At 39.4% G+C, this 17185-nt stretch overlaps 1 protein-coding gene across 22 annotated transcripts in view; it reads left to right on the top strand.

Moving 5' to 3' along the window:
- LOC135234583 (calcium-dependent secretion activator 1-like) overlaps positions 1-17185 on the top strand; it is a 113369-nt gene that overhangs the window by 70077 nt on the left and 26107 nt on the right. For 8 of the 22 annotated variants that reach the window (XM_064299312.1, XM_064299324.1, XM_064299311.1 and 5 more), the window contains 9 exons: positions 752-860; positions 1211-1423; positions 4546-4557; positions 9541-9677; positions 9979-10166; positions 10450-10551; positions 10980-11043; positions 11716-11839; positions 15175-15243. In XM_064299312.1, coding sequence (XP_064155382.1) covers positions 752-860; positions 1211-1423; positions 4546-4557; positions 9541-9677; positions 9979-10166; positions 10450-10551; positions 10980-11043; positions 11716-11839; positions 15175-15243 — 1018 coding nt within the window. Of the gene's footprint in view, positions 1-751; positions 861-1210; positions 1424-4545; positions 4558-9540; positions 9678-9978; positions 10167-10449; positions 10552-10979; positions 11044-11715; positions 11840-15174; positions 15244-16099; positions 16133-17185 lie in introns of all 22 variants that reach the window. The other 14 variants (XM_064299327.1, XM_064299313.1, XM_064299319.1 and 11 more) reach the window with 5 other exon arrangements.

The raw sequence follows: 17185 nt of genomic DNA, 5'->3' as shown, positions 1-17185 counted from the left end.
ATGAATTTGGACAGCGAACGAAAAGTAGGCCTACAGTTATCCACCCGTTTAAATAATCTGTTGCTATAAATAAGTTGCACAAGTTTGTGATTAAAGAACAATCATACTATCAAAAAATAAAATTGGTAGTCATTACACCATTTGGCTTTTGTTATTACACAGATTAATTGTTGGGTTGTCAATCAAGGAAAGTTTATTTAATCATGAATAAAATAAAGGGAACAGGTTGAGCGGATATCAGTTTAAAGGTAACGTTTTAGCTTCCCCTGTTTCCGCATCACTCACTGCCACTGAATCTGAGTGAAGCCTAGCTATTAAGCTGTCTGAATCATTCTGTGTGTAAGGCCCTGTCTATGAGGCCTCACCCCAAGAACTTTCTGCCTTAGGTCTGATACTTGCTAGAAGTGTAGGTGTGCTATTTGCTTAGGAATGTCTTTTGAGGAACGTTTCTGTGGTTGCATTTTGGTAAATGTAAATACGTATTACCCAGGGCACAAACAACAGGGATACCTGCACAATAATATAGATTCTGGTTAGCTAACCACTAGCCAGCTAGCTAGCTGTGTGTGACATTTCTATTTTACCTGCTCAGCTTGTATAGCAGAAATGTGAATGCATTATATCCTACATAACCAGTTGTCGAACTTACAAACTTACAAATTACATCCAATACCACTGAATTATAGCCTACATAACCACACACGTACATCTGCAGGTGTTTGTATAATGTGAAACCTCTGCCCTTCTCCAGGTCAGCCAGTACACCTTTGCCATGTGCAGCTACAGGGAGAAGAAAGCAGAGCCCCAGGAGCTGCTTCAGCTCGATGGGTACACTGTGGACTACACTGACCCTCAGCCAGGTATCTCAGCACTCTGTGTCCTGGCTCTACTATTTCCCTGCTGGACTTATCCTGTTCTTCCCATCCAGTCCCACCATGTTCCCACTTAGCCTCACCCCATTTCCACCTAGCCCCTCCCTGTCAACAGCTAGTCCCACTAAATTCCCACTTATCCCCACCCTATTCCTGCTTAGCTCCTCCTTGTCCCTACTTAGTGCCACCCTGTTCTCGTTAACCCCTGCCCTGCTCCCATTAAGCCCTACCCTGTTCTTATTTAGCTCCGCCCTCTTCCTAATAAGCCCTGTTCCCAGCAAGTTCCCACCCCGCCCCCTCATCATTCTCCAGTCTCAGGAATGCCCCGCCCCCTGCAGGTCTGGATGGCGGAAGGGCCTTTTTTAATGCCGTGAAGGAGGGAGACACTGTGATCTTCGCCAGCGATGATGAGCAGGACCGCATCCTGTGGGTCCAAGCCATGTACCGGGCCACTGGCCAGTCCCACAAGCCAGTCCCGCCCACCCAGGTTCAGAAACTCAACGCCAAGGGGGGCGCGGCACCCCAAATGGACGCGCCCATCTCCCAGTTCTGTAAGTAACCCCAGCGCCGGGGTGGGACCCCCTACCCCTAACGCCGCACACTGCCGCCTTCACCCTCCACTGCTACACCGTAGGGCAGAAAGAGAACTCCTTGTAGGCCAGCCTCACGACTCTGCCAACCAATCTCTTGAAAACCCCAATTTCAGCTCATGCGTGTTTAAAGGTGCAAACCCTTTTTTTCTTTTCTTTCATTGCACCCGACCTTTCCTGTCAAAACGACAGGGCGGGGAAGGGGGCGGGGGTGCAACGTCCCTGTAACGAGCAGCTCTCGTCTCCTCTAGAAAGGAAGGTGCGAACTGTCTGGCAGGTTCCCCCTCGATTGAGCGGCTTTGCGAGGTCACGTAACCACACAGTAAAAGCCTGTGTGAGTCTTACGGGTTCTCTCCTGCACTTTGCACCTTTAAGCAGGCCCACTGATCTGAACGCTCAGGAGGAGGTAAGAGTTCCGAAAGCAATGCAGTGTCCTCCCCCCTCCCCACCTCATTCTGTCTGTAATGTGTTTATTCCTTTATTCTTTTCTGACCCCCTCTGTTTGTGTTCTTGCTACTACCGTTAAACTTTTCAAAAGAAGGCGGTACGTACCCTATTAGACTACATCAGAACGCAATCACATATTTCTCGTTAGCTGTGAAAGGACCTGACACTTTAAAGCAAGTCTGGGTCTAAGTTAAAGGTGCACAGTTTTTTTTAAATGCAATAAACTAAAAGGCATAGAAATGTATGAATTAACTGCAATTCAAAAAATATCTGCAGTATTCTTGTTTTCCAGAAAGGGTTACAGAATGTGGCTTAGACAGTACAGTAGAATTTGTTACAATAACGCACATTTAGAATATGCTAGAATAGTGCAATTTTATAATGTGTTGTTAAGATGTTTTCTATATAATAACAAGGTACATATGAACCACAGGATAGATTTACAGCCAAAGTATAAACTGCTGGGCAAAATCTACAAACATGAAGTCTATGTTGTTTGTTCATTGATTTATTTGTCTAAAAAGTGAACATTAGTTTGGTTGATTCCCTTTTCCAGCTGATGCCATTCAAAGCTATCTAAGAGTGGCAACCACCCCCCAATCCCCCCTCCCCCTCCGGTTCCTCCCCTGTCCCTGAAACACTGTGGCATAGCGTACATGTTTCTGTCCCTGGTGGTTTTGAATGGCATGTGGTCGGGAAGGAGAAGCCTCAAACTCAAACTTTGCTGCAGAGGATTTGTTCGATTCTAGAACATTCTGAAGGTTATCGTATGCGAGAGGTTGATGGTTGGAATACAAAACATAAGCTGCAGTCACAGTATTAGTTTCTTGTTAGTTTAACTTGAGCTGAAAATATACTGTATAAGATTACGTTTTCAATGTTGCTTTTTAATTACCAGTTTGCGAAGGTTACGAATATCTTTCTATATTTGACTGAACGTCTATTTAGTGGCACAGTCCACCAGCTTGGAAATACAGAGCACTATTCACCGTGGACAGCATGCACTCCTGGAAAGCTGCAAGGTCCTCTGGTTCTCGCTGTTACTCGGACCAATTAAAGCTGTTGAACTCACTTCACCTGCTTTATTGGGTCTGAATTAGCTGTTGATTTTAAGGTGAAAAGATCATGTAATTTGCATATGTATTAATAGAGTTGGAACTTTAGTATAATGGGTGGGGAACTGGGTTTGTAGTTCAGAAGTTATAGGTTCAAGTCCAGTTAGGGCAAGGTAGTTAAACTGAGTTATTTAGGTAATTATCCTGCATATGTACCTCACATTTATAAAAATTGTATGCAATTTAAATATCCACGTTCCTTTTAGTCACATTTTAAAACGGTTGTACGCAATGCTTAAATCTCCCCATATGTATCTTTCATAAGAGGGAAAATACATGATAGAAATGTTCAGGAAATTTAAAAAATATTATCACAAGCATAGCATCTAATTCTGTAACAAACAAAACAGTCATTTGCCACTTATATTCATGTGAAAAGATATTTTCATTAAAAGGTGATTTTGAGCAACAGAGGTAAGCGTATCAGAATACTGATATCCATATTTCCTCATCCTGCTCATTTATGGCTGAGAAAGATGAGCACATTTACACTGCAAGTAGTGCTTTTCTTACAAGAGAAATATTTCTCATTCTAATATTATATAATTATGTTCAAGACCTGAGGTAATTTATCAGGAAAGCACAGTAATGAACAAGCAGTTATGTCCTTAAAGCAGTTTTGTGCATACTGTCATCCTTTTCAAATACCAATTTTAATGTTTGATTGTGACATTAGAGTGTGATTTGAGTACAAACGTGTTAGCCTTCATGTTAGACCCATTATTACCTGACAGAAGATACTGTATATGAATGGATTTGAAATTTATATTGCGTATACACTTCTTAAGAAATAACAAGTGTATATGTAAAATAGGTCCCTTGAAAACTATTGTGGCATTATTGTCAGGTGACTAAACCATTATTTACATTGTGTGGATGGTGTACTGAATTGGGAATTTTTGGCTTATTAAGCATTAATTTATGTGATACATCTGATGAAACTGTACAGTGCTGCTTTAAGCATCTTTTAATACAAGTCATTAAAATACTCTCATTTTTATCCAACACAAAATAGATTTTAAAACTGAACGTTTAGTCTTTAGGCCAAAACACAGTATCAAGAAAAACAGGAACCACATGAAACATTCTCCTTAAAATTAAGAAAACTGAAAAATAATTCCTCCTCATTTTCAGATAATGTTAAAATGAGAAATTGTGTTTTGTTTTTGCAGTGCAGTTTAAGTGTGCTGTATTAATGGACAGAGTACTGAGGTGTTTGTGTTAGAATGTAGTAGAGAGATACAAACTTCAGCTCTTTAAACAAATGATCTGCAGCAGAGTGAGGAGGACAAGAATGTTCAGACCGTTGCTCTCTTTCTTTCTTTCTCTCTTACTCTCTCTCTTTCTCTCTCATGTTGGTACAGGTTGTGTTTTGAGTTGTCTTGTGTTCTTTTTCATGCTTTGCCTGTAACCCTTTTAGACCTTCAGCTGCTAGGTTAGGGCTCCTGTCTGCTTTCCTCAGCCTTGTTGCTAGTCTTTATGTTATTCTGGTTTGTTTCTTCTTACCCTGCTATCTTCTAGCTGGACTCAAGGGTAAGTGCTTCCCTGTAGCTGGCACAGTTCAGATAATCTCCCCAGATTATCTGACAAATGCAGTCTTTTTTTAATTTCCTTCCCTCAAATTTCGCTTCATGTCTAGACCTCTTTAGATGACTCTTTTCTCTTTGATTTCCTCAACTCTTAGGTTTGAAATATCAGCTTCCATTTTTGGCAGATGAGGATGCATGTAACTCTTTATCTTTATCGTTTTGGTTCAATTGTTATGATTTATTTGCATAATTGCCTTCTCTCTCCAAATATTCATTGGTGTTAAGAGCACCTCGGAGTAAAGCAGATTCTGGTGATATGTTAAACAGAGATGCACAGAACCACACGCACAGGCTGTGTTCAGTAGTTCACATTGTTTTATGATATTGCTTTTGTTTACAAAAGAGAAAACAATTTAGAATTTATATTCAGATGTAAAGTAAAGCCAGGAGTTAAAATCCAATGATAGTTGGATTATTCATTAATCATAGTATATAACAGGCAAACATTTGTTAAGAAAACATTTGACTTCCAGCAATATGAATAATTGCAGATTTTTATTAAATTACATATGAATGTAACACAAGACATTTTATAGAGCATCGATGGCTGTTTTTGTGATGCTCACCTGACATTTATTATATGATGTATCTTGATTGGCCCTTGAAAAATTTTAAGAAACAAATACCTCGGAATGTGTCTAGTGGGCCAGACCAAACATATAGGTCAGTGGGCCTCTCATGACTGACAGAGAGATGTTTTGCACGGCCAACCAAACATGTTCCCTAGGTTTTATATGCTGAAAGAAACACAGGTTTGTTTAGCTTCACCCTGGGCTCAATGCTTTACCACAGAGGGCTAAATTTGTTTCCTTTTCTTTTCTTTTTGTCTTCTTTTATGAGAGTTGGCAAATATGTACTTGGAGTATTCTGAATGACAATGACAAGGAGCAGGTGATGTCATTCCCTTCTCCCTGCAATACTCCAGAGTTTTCCACAGTAGATGGGCCTTTGGATAGATGCTAGACCTTGTTTACCACCTTTAGGAAGGACAAGTTTTTATTATTTTTTTTCTTTGGATGCCTGAGTAGGAGAATTGCCAATGTGATGTTATACATTTGTTGGTGGAAATACAAGATTACCCCCTCCCCCTCCACCCCCCACCCCGAACCACCACATCTCTCAAAGAACGATCCGCTCTGTCAGCTTTGTACTATACCCATGTATTTGCACCAAAACGCATTGCTACCCTGATAGACTACTACTGTAGTGGTATGCTTGAAGTGCTCTGTAGAATTCATGATTACACTCAGTATTGTCAACTTGCAAATACCTAAAAAAATAAACACAGAAAATTATCATACTAACAAAAGAAAAACTTGCATATTTGGAAACCACAGCATGCAGTGACCCCTTCCTGTGATATGAGGCTCATGTTGAAATAAATGCCCACTGACCATCTATCATTCAGTTTCATTCATGTTCACTGCGGAGACTGAGACAATAAAATTTTCTTCCCACTTGGTTAATACGCTTATTGACAGAACACATCTCCATACATTCAGTCCAGTGTATTAGTCATGTATTCAGTTATGTTGCAAGTGGTCTTCAGAACATAGGAGCACTTCAATAGGGATGGCCAAATTTGAAAATCTTTCCCCCCTAACACTTTGTTTAATTTTCCCTTATGCTTCTGAACTATGAATTGTTTTTTTTAATTTATTTTATTTTATTTTATTTTTTTTTTAGATCGGACCTGGTCCTAATACATATTTGGGGTACTTTGAAATGCTGGATGCTGGTAAAATATCAAAACAGTACTGCAGACCACTGAGAATTCCCAATGAGACATGTGTGCTACATACAACACATACATTTATACAAATATGAAAGAAGCATATTGGTGAATTTGTTTATTTTAAAATAGTCAGCAGTGTGGTGGCATTTTACTGGCGTCTAAAGGGTTAAATTATTTCAAATAAAGTATTTGACCCAGGTCTTATTTAGAGGCCCCTCAAGCCCTGCCCACTCTTCATCAGAAGAAAAAAAAAATTAATTTCCTGTTGGGTAAAGTGAGGCTTGAACATAAGTCAAGATACTAGCCCATGGTAGATTTTTTGGTGGGTTGTTTTTCTAAATGGCCCCGACAGTCACATCAAGACTCTAACAAGTATTTAAAAAAGGATGACAGTCATAAATCATTGTCATCTTGTCTCTCCCTCTTCTGTTGAGGAGGCTAAGTTGTACAGTACCATCATTTGTCACTGTCTATATACCTTCATCTCCTCTCTTTTAATGTCAAACAAGCATGACAAGCTCCAAGATGAGAGGGAAACAATGACATCTTTTATTTCAGAGTTCCTCCATATGTATTGCATCAATTCAAATTGTTTCAGATTATTTTATTCATTACATCCTTTTGGAAAATGAATACAACAATGTTTTGTGGGCTATTTTTATGTTATAATGAAACATCCAGCAATTTTAAATGAGGGGTGCCTTTGAGCACTTGAGGTTTAACTAAAATGTAATTAGCTCCTCAGTGACATCATCAGAATTGCATAAACAGAAAGAAGTTTCAAAATATACAGTATTATATATAGGCTGTGTTCTAGTCTTCTCTCACTGAAATGCTATTTGAAAGTTACCAGGATAATGAACCAGTAGATTCTTGCTAAACGTTGTTGAAAGGATAATATTCTGTTCAAATGAATGACGATTTGGTCTAGAATGTTTCAGGGCAGAAACAGAATTGTAGGGCACTGTTGAACCAGGGCCAGGCAGTCTTGAGGAAACACTTAATCCACTCAGCAATAAAGAGGGAAAATGGAGTGTTAAATTATTTAGCTCTGAAAGGAGAGAGTTACAGAAGGCGAGAGGCCTGCTCCCAGCTTGGCTGGAGTGGTGGGTGGCCCACGTCGTGTTTAAACTAGGGGTGTGACATTTTACAATTTTCTCTACAGAATGACAACACGATGACAATACTGTAGTAATCTAGTAGTGTCTAAACCCTATTTTACAAGAACAGACCATAAAGGCCTCAAAGAGCATTTTCTCCAGCTTTAGCCCACTTCACACAGAACACTGAGACAGGAATAAGTGAATAAGCACCAGACAGCTCCTTTCCAAAAATATTCAGGCTTTAGTAGACTGATAGGCTTCAGACATTGCTTGTTTAGCAATTCTGGGAAACAAAGACATGAAAATGCTGTAGAAGCTAGACTACATTGTTGAAGTGGCCTCAGTTTGAAAAACAATTAGCTTTAAGTCTTGTGACATTGTGGAAACTAAATGCACTACTTGAAGTAAACCACCTCTTACACTTGACAGTGGTTCCAAATGAAAACCATTAAACAGGAGAGAGGGACAGTTAAGTGTACAAATACATGATGCCCGCTGGAGAAAAATGTACACTGAAATGTCTCTCGCACGATGTACAATCTTTTCTTGAAAGCCAAATCTGCAATGCAACTTCCTTTGGGCTACAAAAAATAAATGAAAGAGAGGGGTTGTGTTTATTTGTTTACTTCTCAGTGCTGGATGTTTGAACGTATGCACCCAGGTGTATTTAATTTTTTTTGTTCAATTAGTATTTTTTTTTAAATGACATATTATTCTATATTTTCTCACCCCCACCTGTGAGTCTGCAGGAGACGTTTGCTGATTACATCGACCACTTTGGGTAGACGGGAAAAGGGAAATGCATATAAAAAATTTAAAAAAACCCTCAGCCCAGATTCTGGGAAGTAGAATATTCGGGAAAAGTGGAATGTTGCATAGTAGAGGTTCTACTGTATGTACGTACAGTACGCCCAGGAAAGTACCATACATGTAAAGCTAATGACTCTAAATAATCGCATATTATGTAACAAAAGCTTAAAACCATAATAGGATTCCCTCTCTAGCTATACTTATGACTACTGCTCCCATCAGGATGCTAGTCAACAAATAAATTATAGAAAAAATATGGAAATGAATTTTTATGACATTTCAGCAGTTTAGGTAGGTTATTGATATGTTTATGAGTGCTTGTGTAATATTTCTCACCTGAAAATAATAAAAAGATCAAAGCAGTAAACGGTCCCACCCCTACTTTTAACCAGGCACACTGAGCTCCAGGAGAACAGACCTCCAGGATGGAGAGTGAAAAGAAAAGTTAGAGTGCAGTAAAGTTTGTAATTCACCCCAAGCACACATTGAGTCCCTTGCTTTGTCCAGTCTCTATTTCCTTATATTATTAGCTGAGGCTGGCACGGCATCAAATGTTTTGAGGTTTTTTTCCGTATGTCAGCTCCAATTTCCAGTTTCCATTTCCTACAGGAAGCAATATTTTTTTCAATTTGCCTGTTGTTTCTTTCTGACTAAATTTTATCTCAACATGAACAGCAAACAAAAAAGGAAATCTTGAAGTTACCATCAACAATCACCTTTTTTCTTTGTTTTCTTTCAGTATTCAACTCATCATTTGTTAGGAAATGAATGAAAAGTGCTCAGAGCGAATGGCAGAATCTATTTTACACACATGAAGGAGAACACATTGTACCTCATCTTCGCAAACCCACCACTGTCTCCAAAACAAACAGACAACAACAACAACAAAAAAAATCAATCAGGACACATTCACCAATCATTTTCAATTAACAAAAAAAAAGACACAGCTAAGCCCAAATGACCCGTGCATGCATGAATGCACTGTGAAGATTACATACGTCCATGTTGGTTGTGCTGTACGAAAGATTTGCCAAATGGAGTTTCGCTCCAGCGCAGCCCAACTTTGCTCAGCTGAGATGATGCAAGTTGACAATGTAAAGCTGTACCGATTTAATTTGCCATTTTTTTAAAACCGTAGACCAGCCTCTCTGGATAGAGAAGTGCAGTGTTGTGTGGTGCCAGAGGGAGCGTGCTCACTGTGCTGCGCTGCCTCCCGCCGCTGGCTGACCCTGTGTCTCCTGTGAATCCTGTCCTTTTCCATGTGCGATCGGCCGGATAGACGCGGACAGAGCTCAGAAACATGGGATGGATGAATTTATCTCCGCGAACCCATGTAGCTTTGACCACGCCTCGCTTTTCGAGATGGTTCAACGGCTCACCCTGGACCACAGGCTCAATGACTCCTACTCCTGTCTGGTGAGTAGAACGAAGTGCGCTGTTTTCTGACCCGCTACAAAGCGCATGCTCTCCTTTCCCGCCTGCACAACTGATTAGGTGTTTCACATTAAACGCCTTTCTGTTCTGCCTACATGCAGTAAGTATTCACACCTGCTTTGATGTGGTGGATGTTTTACCTGTCCACGCTAAAAGGTTTTTAACTTAACTGTGGTAAAGTATATGTAATCTGTATTTAGCCTGAGACCCGTGTTAAAGTGTGTGCAATCTCTATTAGGCCTGGGAGCTCTGCTAAAGTGTTTGTACTGTGTGTTATTCACAGGGCTGGTTCAGCCCTGGCCAGGTGTTCGTTCTGGACGAGTACTGCGCACGGAACGGGGTGAGGGGATGCCACAGACACCTGTGTTACCTGGGCGACCTGCTGGAGAGAGCTGAAAATGGAGCCATGATTGACCCCACCCTCCTGCACTACAGCTTTGCCTTCTGCGCCTCGCATGTCCATGGCAACAGGTAAGAGCAGCTACAACAGGTACACGCCCATGGAAACAGATACATGCCCATGGTTACAGGATGCTTTCCAGCCTGACTGCCCACACCTGGCCTAGAGGTAAAAGACACTACAGGTGCAGGTTCACTTTTTAAATAAATTGACCACCCCCCCGCCCCCCACCAACCAAAAAATGTCAACATCTATTTAAAAATCCTTGTTTCTATAAAAGCATATGAGCTGAGGTATACTGTAGGAAGTGAAAGACTAATTTCAAGTGGTACTGTTTCTTATTTTACTTTTCAGGCCAGACGGAATAGGGACTGTAAAGGTTGACGAGAAAGAACGATTTGAGGAGATAAAAGAGCGGTTGCGGGTGCTCTTGGAGAACCAGATCACACACTTCAGGTGGGTACCCGCTCCTGTGTCCAGGACCTTCCGAGTGCATGAGAAAGAACCAAGCATACAAAGAAGTGAAATACGCTGATCAAATGTTTGTGCCATTTTCCTTTCTCCAAACGGTATTTATTTAGGGAACAGTCTGCTCTTATGGTGTTATGATTATTTGGAATATCTGTAATATGTGAGGGGAAAATATACAACCTGCAATTTTAGTTTTTATTAATCTATGATAAAGAACTGTTAATAATAGTCTATAGTTTTATCTTTACTCCTATGACTTAGATTTATAACATTCTTATTTCACATTTTTGTTATAATTATTACACTCATTTGTGCATTATATGTATGTAAATGTAAAAAATATATATTTTATTAGAGTCATTTTTGTAATAATAAATGTATTTAGTTGTATTGTACTGTGATTCATTTTGTAGGTATTGCTTCCCTTTTGGCCGTCCTGAAGGAGCATTAAAAGCAACTTTATCTTTACTAGAAAGGGTATGCTACTCTTCCTCAACTATGAACAGAAAAATGCATTTAGGTTCACTGCAACGGATTATGAATTATATAAAGAAAATTATATGTATTGGCCTATATACAGTAAAATGATCAGGGTTAAATCAAGTCTGAGAGTACTCCATCGAAATGATTTATTCCCTGTTGGAGTTGAATTTATACATTTTACTCTATTATTATAGTTTACTGAGTTAGAAGCCTTACACATTTGCACAAACTATGATTTTTAGAACTCTTAAAATCTGATTTCTTGTTTATTGTTTATTTGCAGATCATCTGTTCATATTATCAGCCAAAATCATTAAACCATTGAGAACCCCATTTGATATATGCCAATGATAATAGCATCAATGCTATGTATGTTCACAGGCCAGAAGATTCGTTTCGAGTGCTCGTTATCCTCATTTCAGTCTGAGGGGTTAGATACAGACAGCACAGTTTTGCGATCACACCACTCAATAACACATCAGTCATGCCTTTGTTACTCTCTGAAGTTTTATATTTTGTTACTTTTTCATCATCTGTCGCATGGAATGACATATTATGTTTATTCATAATATGTCATTCCATGCCACATAAATACTTAATGCATTTGAATTCTCAAGAGAGGGTTCGTTATTAGTAAAGTAAATGTCACCTCACAATGATCTGCAGGTCCTAATGAAGGACATTGTAACACCAGTTCCACAAGAGGAGGTTAAAACCGTGATCCGCAAATGCCTGGAGGAAGCAGCCTTGGTCAACTACCAGCGTCTGTCTGAGTATGCCAAAGTGGAAGGTAACTACAGCACCAATTTCCACCCCTACCCCACAGGCCGCAGCTGACAGAAGACCCCGCAGGTCCCCATGTGTTATTTCTTTAAACAGAGGAGCTTCATCCTCAATGATCTTTTTTTGGCAGCAGGATAAAAATGTACAGCGTCTGCAGATTTCTTCAGAGGAAGTATTTTGAGTCATTTTGCGCATTGTGCATAAATGTATTAGTTCATTTATACAGTGCTTCTCTTAACAGTGAGTCATTCTTTTCAGCTTCAATCGTTTGCAATTTCCATGCTAATTCAATGCACTGCTGCTGTTATGCATTCAGATGATTTGGGGAAATGGCGGCAGACGAATCAGAGCAGTGACTCTTTAACTGGTGCCTTGCTGTAGCATCCCTTTCTCGCGTAGCTCTGCGTAGCCCCTGTTGATATGGGTGATGTTTAAATTTTTAAGGTTCGACATTGCTGTCAGGTGCTATCTGAATAATATGGGTTATGCGTGTATTATCAAATAGATCCCTGATTTTCCTGAATACCTAAAATTAGCTTTTACTGGTTAGACATGTGTAGGGAAAAGCCTAACACGGCAGGCAAAGTTGGACACTTTACGCAATCTCTTTTCCATTGCGTTTACAGTATATAAACAAGTTGTGTACAGGTTAGAGGCTCTGGAACAGATTCTGTGAATTGTGTCTGAACTATGGTGAGGGAAACAATTTTGTTCTCTGAACATTCAGGAATGTTCAACAGGAATGAACTGTTATTCAGTTCTATATTGAATTAAAATTTGTGTGTATATAGTGTGTGTGTGCTCTGTACGCCACAATTTTCGATTTGTAATCAAACAATTCACACGTGGTTAAAGTGCTTCTATTTAAGGGTATACACTTTGGTTTCACCATGTAGAAATTACAGAACTTTATATGTTTTGTCATTTCTACATGGTGAAATATATATCTATGATTCATGCTAGTTTAGGAATGCTGCCAAAAATAAACAAATCTATTTCAACTTTCATTTGGAATATTATTAAAACGTGTGATGTGTCTCTGCCATGGTGCTTCACCATTGGGCTTTTACTAGTAAGTGTGCATGAGTCATACCTGGAATGTTTTTATTTGATGATAACAGTTTCTTCGAAACAATAAATATGTTCTCAGGCATTCTGGAGACATTTCATAATATAACATGATCTCACAAAAAAATGACAACCTTTGTTGTCCAATATTCTTGAAACATTTTGCACGAGTGGGGTTCTGCATTTAACACTCTGTATTCTGAATTCAGTGCTCCCTAACAGATTTACGATTTACATTTTTGACCTTGAATTATCTTTGCCAGCACAGCTAAGGATATAGCTATTCCTTGATAATGACCTTTTACCCAAAATTGTTTTCAGTATTAAACCTGTCTTTCGCATGAATACCTCTTTACCTCACAAATCTACTTTATATCACTGGCACCTGTGAATATTCTAGGGTAGCACATACAGGCATGATAGCTTATGTCTTGTGTTTCATGTTTCCGTGTGCCCTTCTACTTCCTATTGTGTCAATTAACTTTATTCCCACCTGCAGTGGAAACTTGCATGGTCTGTCACATGACTGACAGCCATGTTTTATTTTCAGCCTATTAACTTTATAACCTTATATTTCAGGTCTGTTTTAATTTGCTCTGTCTGTCAGGTACTCACTCTGTGTTAGAGGGTGTGTAAGTAAAAATGCATTCAATTCCGAATCACTAGATCTCTCTCTGTACCCTGCCTTTTGTTCGGGTTCCATTTCGCACCTCAAGTCTTCTCGCTGGTTCCTGACCCCTTGCCACACAGTGACGTTTTGGTGTGGAAATACTTTGAAGCAAAAATTTTTGTCTGTACCTTTCTCTCACCCTCCTTTTCTCTGCTCCCTTCTCTTTTCCTCCTCCTTTGATTGGCCTCGGCACTGATTTATAGCTTTCTATAAAGAGTGTCCGGGAAGCCAATACACACAGCATGCCGGGTTGCCTACACGGGCAACCCAACATCTGTCAGCTGCATGTGAAATTCTTCTTTGATAGACAAAGGCTAGCAAAGGCCTTTCCCAGATATGCTCATTGAGCTACCAAATTTCTCCCAGTCTGTAATATCTGCAGACTAGTTATTCAATGTTTCTATTTGTGTACATATATTTAACACTTATGTATGTGTAATATATGTACAGACATGCAAAATATCCACCCCAGTTGACCTTTAGCAAAGCTCCGCCTTTGTTCCTGATCCTCCAGTCACAGCTTGGCAATTGTTATAATCCACCATAACCTTGTACAAGCAATGCTAGGTGCGGAAGACCATGCCATTGTTTTCAAAGAATCTAATCATTTCAGGTCTTAAGATGTGCATGGGGAACTTGTAAAAGGTTTTTTACCCTTTCAGGCCAACATTACTAGTTTTCAATACTTTTTAGTATGGTCGTAATTAACAAATGTTAGGTAGTCAGCTATGTAGGTTCCTAGCAGTAGCAGCCACTAGTTGAGAGGAATGGTTGACATAAAATGTTAGAACTACTGTAAACTGAATTGTAACCTTAATCTAGGCATAGATTAAGGTTACAATGCATTGATTCTAGCCCCTAGCTAAAGTTAGCTAGCATGTATAATATTTAACCATGTTAGCCTATATTTTACTTGTCTGACATTGTAACATTTTGTTTTGTGGTCATCAGTAATTTATTCAGATATTTTCACATCCTGTATATATCCTTCCACCACATATTGAAGGCCTTAGTGAAGGCTTCTTGTTTGTATATTTCCTTATCTAAAAATAATGAATTATCTCTTATTGTAGTTGGCTTAGGTATATGATTTCAATTGTATTTCCTAAAAATTCAACACTTAGCAGCTGTCACCAAGGTGAGCAGAGCTTTGCTATCGATCAATTATTGTGCCACATTTGCAAGTCACTTTGCAGTCAATGTCTATGAAGAAAAACCTGAAGGTCTTAAAGATACTAAAGGCTTTGTCCCTTAGTATCTTGGAGCCAAATCTATTTAACATTTTCCTTTACACATGATGTTTTTTTGCCATGCATCAGTCTGAGAGAGATCTCTCAGACTCTTCCAGATTTCAGTCCTGGGGAATGCTGAATGGTTAAATCGAGCCCTACGAGGAACCTGTACCTGTCTATTACCAAGCCACCCTCCCCAAATAATAACAATTTACGAAGCCCCCTGTCACCCACCACTTCCAATCTCTTCTGCACCCTGCTCTACCATCTCAGCAGGCCCCTCACCCCTGACCTAACGCACAGTGTTCCTCTGACCTTTAACCTCTCTTCCTCTGACCTAAGCCTCTCGCATGCCCAAATCCTCTTTTATAGGGAAAAAGAGAGAAATGTTTGAGCACCCTGTCTTCTGCTTGGCGTCTCAAGTGATGGATTTAACCATTCGTGAGTACCTTCCTCATCCTCTTCATCCTTTGTCGCCCACTTTTTCCGTTCCCCATCCTTCCCACCACCCACACCCCAGAAATAGCCCCCTGACTGAAATCACGTTCTTGCTTCAAGCCTTTTTCCGTTCATCCGTTGCTCACACCCCGGAGACCGCGCGCGAGAAACATGCCGCCGGTTTCTCTTGTCAGTCACCGGCCAATCAGGAAAAACTTTGAGAAGTCCATCTGTTTGTGACGAACATGAGATATCTGTAAGCTTTTTTGAGTTTGATGTTCATGCCTGTGACTTGAATGCATTTTTACTTTGCTTCTGTGTATTCCTCAGTTGTGTGAGCACATGTCACTGGTACACAATGCAGGACAGATATGACAGTGCTATGTCACTTGGAGCCGAGAGACATTAGAACAACCACAGCTGGGAAGAGCGAGGAGCGCAGCACTCTGTGTGTATGCATATCGAGTACTTCTACGTGTTTTTAATTCAGTTCACCAAAAATGTCCTGTCTTTATTTCCAACAGCTTTTACATGTATGTCTTTACCTCTGACATTCCAGTCTGTATTTTGTATGTTCTGTCGGCTTTGTCTTTACTGTTTTTTGTTTACCTGATCCTTGCGGCTGTTTCTGTTTTTCTTTGACTATCTATGGAACTGTAAGACATGTGTCCATTGCCTGGCTTTACATCAGAATGTGTCCCCTCTGTCTGAAGGTCCTGGAGGGCTCTGTTGGGGGGTGAGGGGTCAGGCAGCCCGCTTTTAGGAACGTGTTCTTTCCCCGGAAAGTCATTAATCCTCAATTTCTCTTACTGTTTTTTTTTTCTCTTTTCTCTTTCTCGCTCTCTCTCTCTCTCTCAAGTTGAGAAAGATCAAAAGGATCAGAAGGATCCAGGTGAAGCCCTCTGTCTGATTCACAGCCTAGTTCATTACGCACATGCACACGCACGGGCAGTAATATTCCATTACACCTGTACAATAATTAGTAATGTCATAAAATTGCATTGAATAACTTTTGATATAGGATGTAAGTTCATTAGCTCAGTTCATTTCAATAGCAGCACACATTGTGTATCATATAAACATTCCACAAAGGCACATTTGTATATGTGTGGTGCAAACACACATACACACACACGTACACACGCACACATACACATGCGCACACATGCACATGCACAAACATATACACACCTCTGTACTTTTCTCTTTTTCATACCTCTCTCTTTGCACACTGTTTAAGTAGCTTCAATAAGCTGAATTTCAGGAAACCATTCTATAATGTCGATCATAATTATCCGCTAATAAATATTTCTTTATTGCGGACCTGCTTCCATTTCTGGTATATTTACACAAGATATTCATTTGGCACTATCTTGTTATATATTATACTCTAAACTACCAACCTAAAGCAATTAATTTCTCCTAATTAATAAAGACTGTCTCTGGAAAAATACACAACATAGACCGTCTCCAATGTGTTAAAATGTAAACTGAATTACTTTATTTTGGTTAAATTTGAGTTCTAATATTTCTTGTTATGCTGGCCATATTGATTAGACTATGCTGTCGTTAATCATAATAATAATAATAATAATAATAATAATAATAATAATAATAATAATAATAACCGTACACTCAGTATGAATAGTAGGCCCTTATAACATTTAAATTCCTTAATACATTGGATTTAGATTATGTAAGATCCATTTGATGATGCTGATCATTATACAACAAAAAAAAACCATCCTGTACTTGAAAGTGGAGCGGTTTACTTCAGATTGCTTACAAGCCATCCAATATGGAAATTGTGCTATTACTATTACAGATTTTTATTAAATTAGGGGTGTGCATGATGTGCTTCCAATTAAGATATGCTCATGCATTAACTTTGATGCATGCTCATCTTAAAAATCCATGTAATGTAGAAATATTCATCCTGGATCAA

The sequence above is a fragment of the Anguilla rostrata genome, chromosome 11, assembly GCF_018555375.3.
Source record: "Anguilla rostrata isolate EN2019 chromosome 11, ASM1855537v3, whole genome shotgun sequence".
In the NCBI taxonomy this organism is placed as follows: Eukaryota; Metazoa; Chordata; class Actinopteri; order Anguilliformes; family Anguillidae; genus Anguilla; species Anguilla rostrata.
The sequence above is the reverse complement of the archived record's forward strand: the minus strand, read 5'-3'. Positions and strand labels throughout refer to the sequence as shown.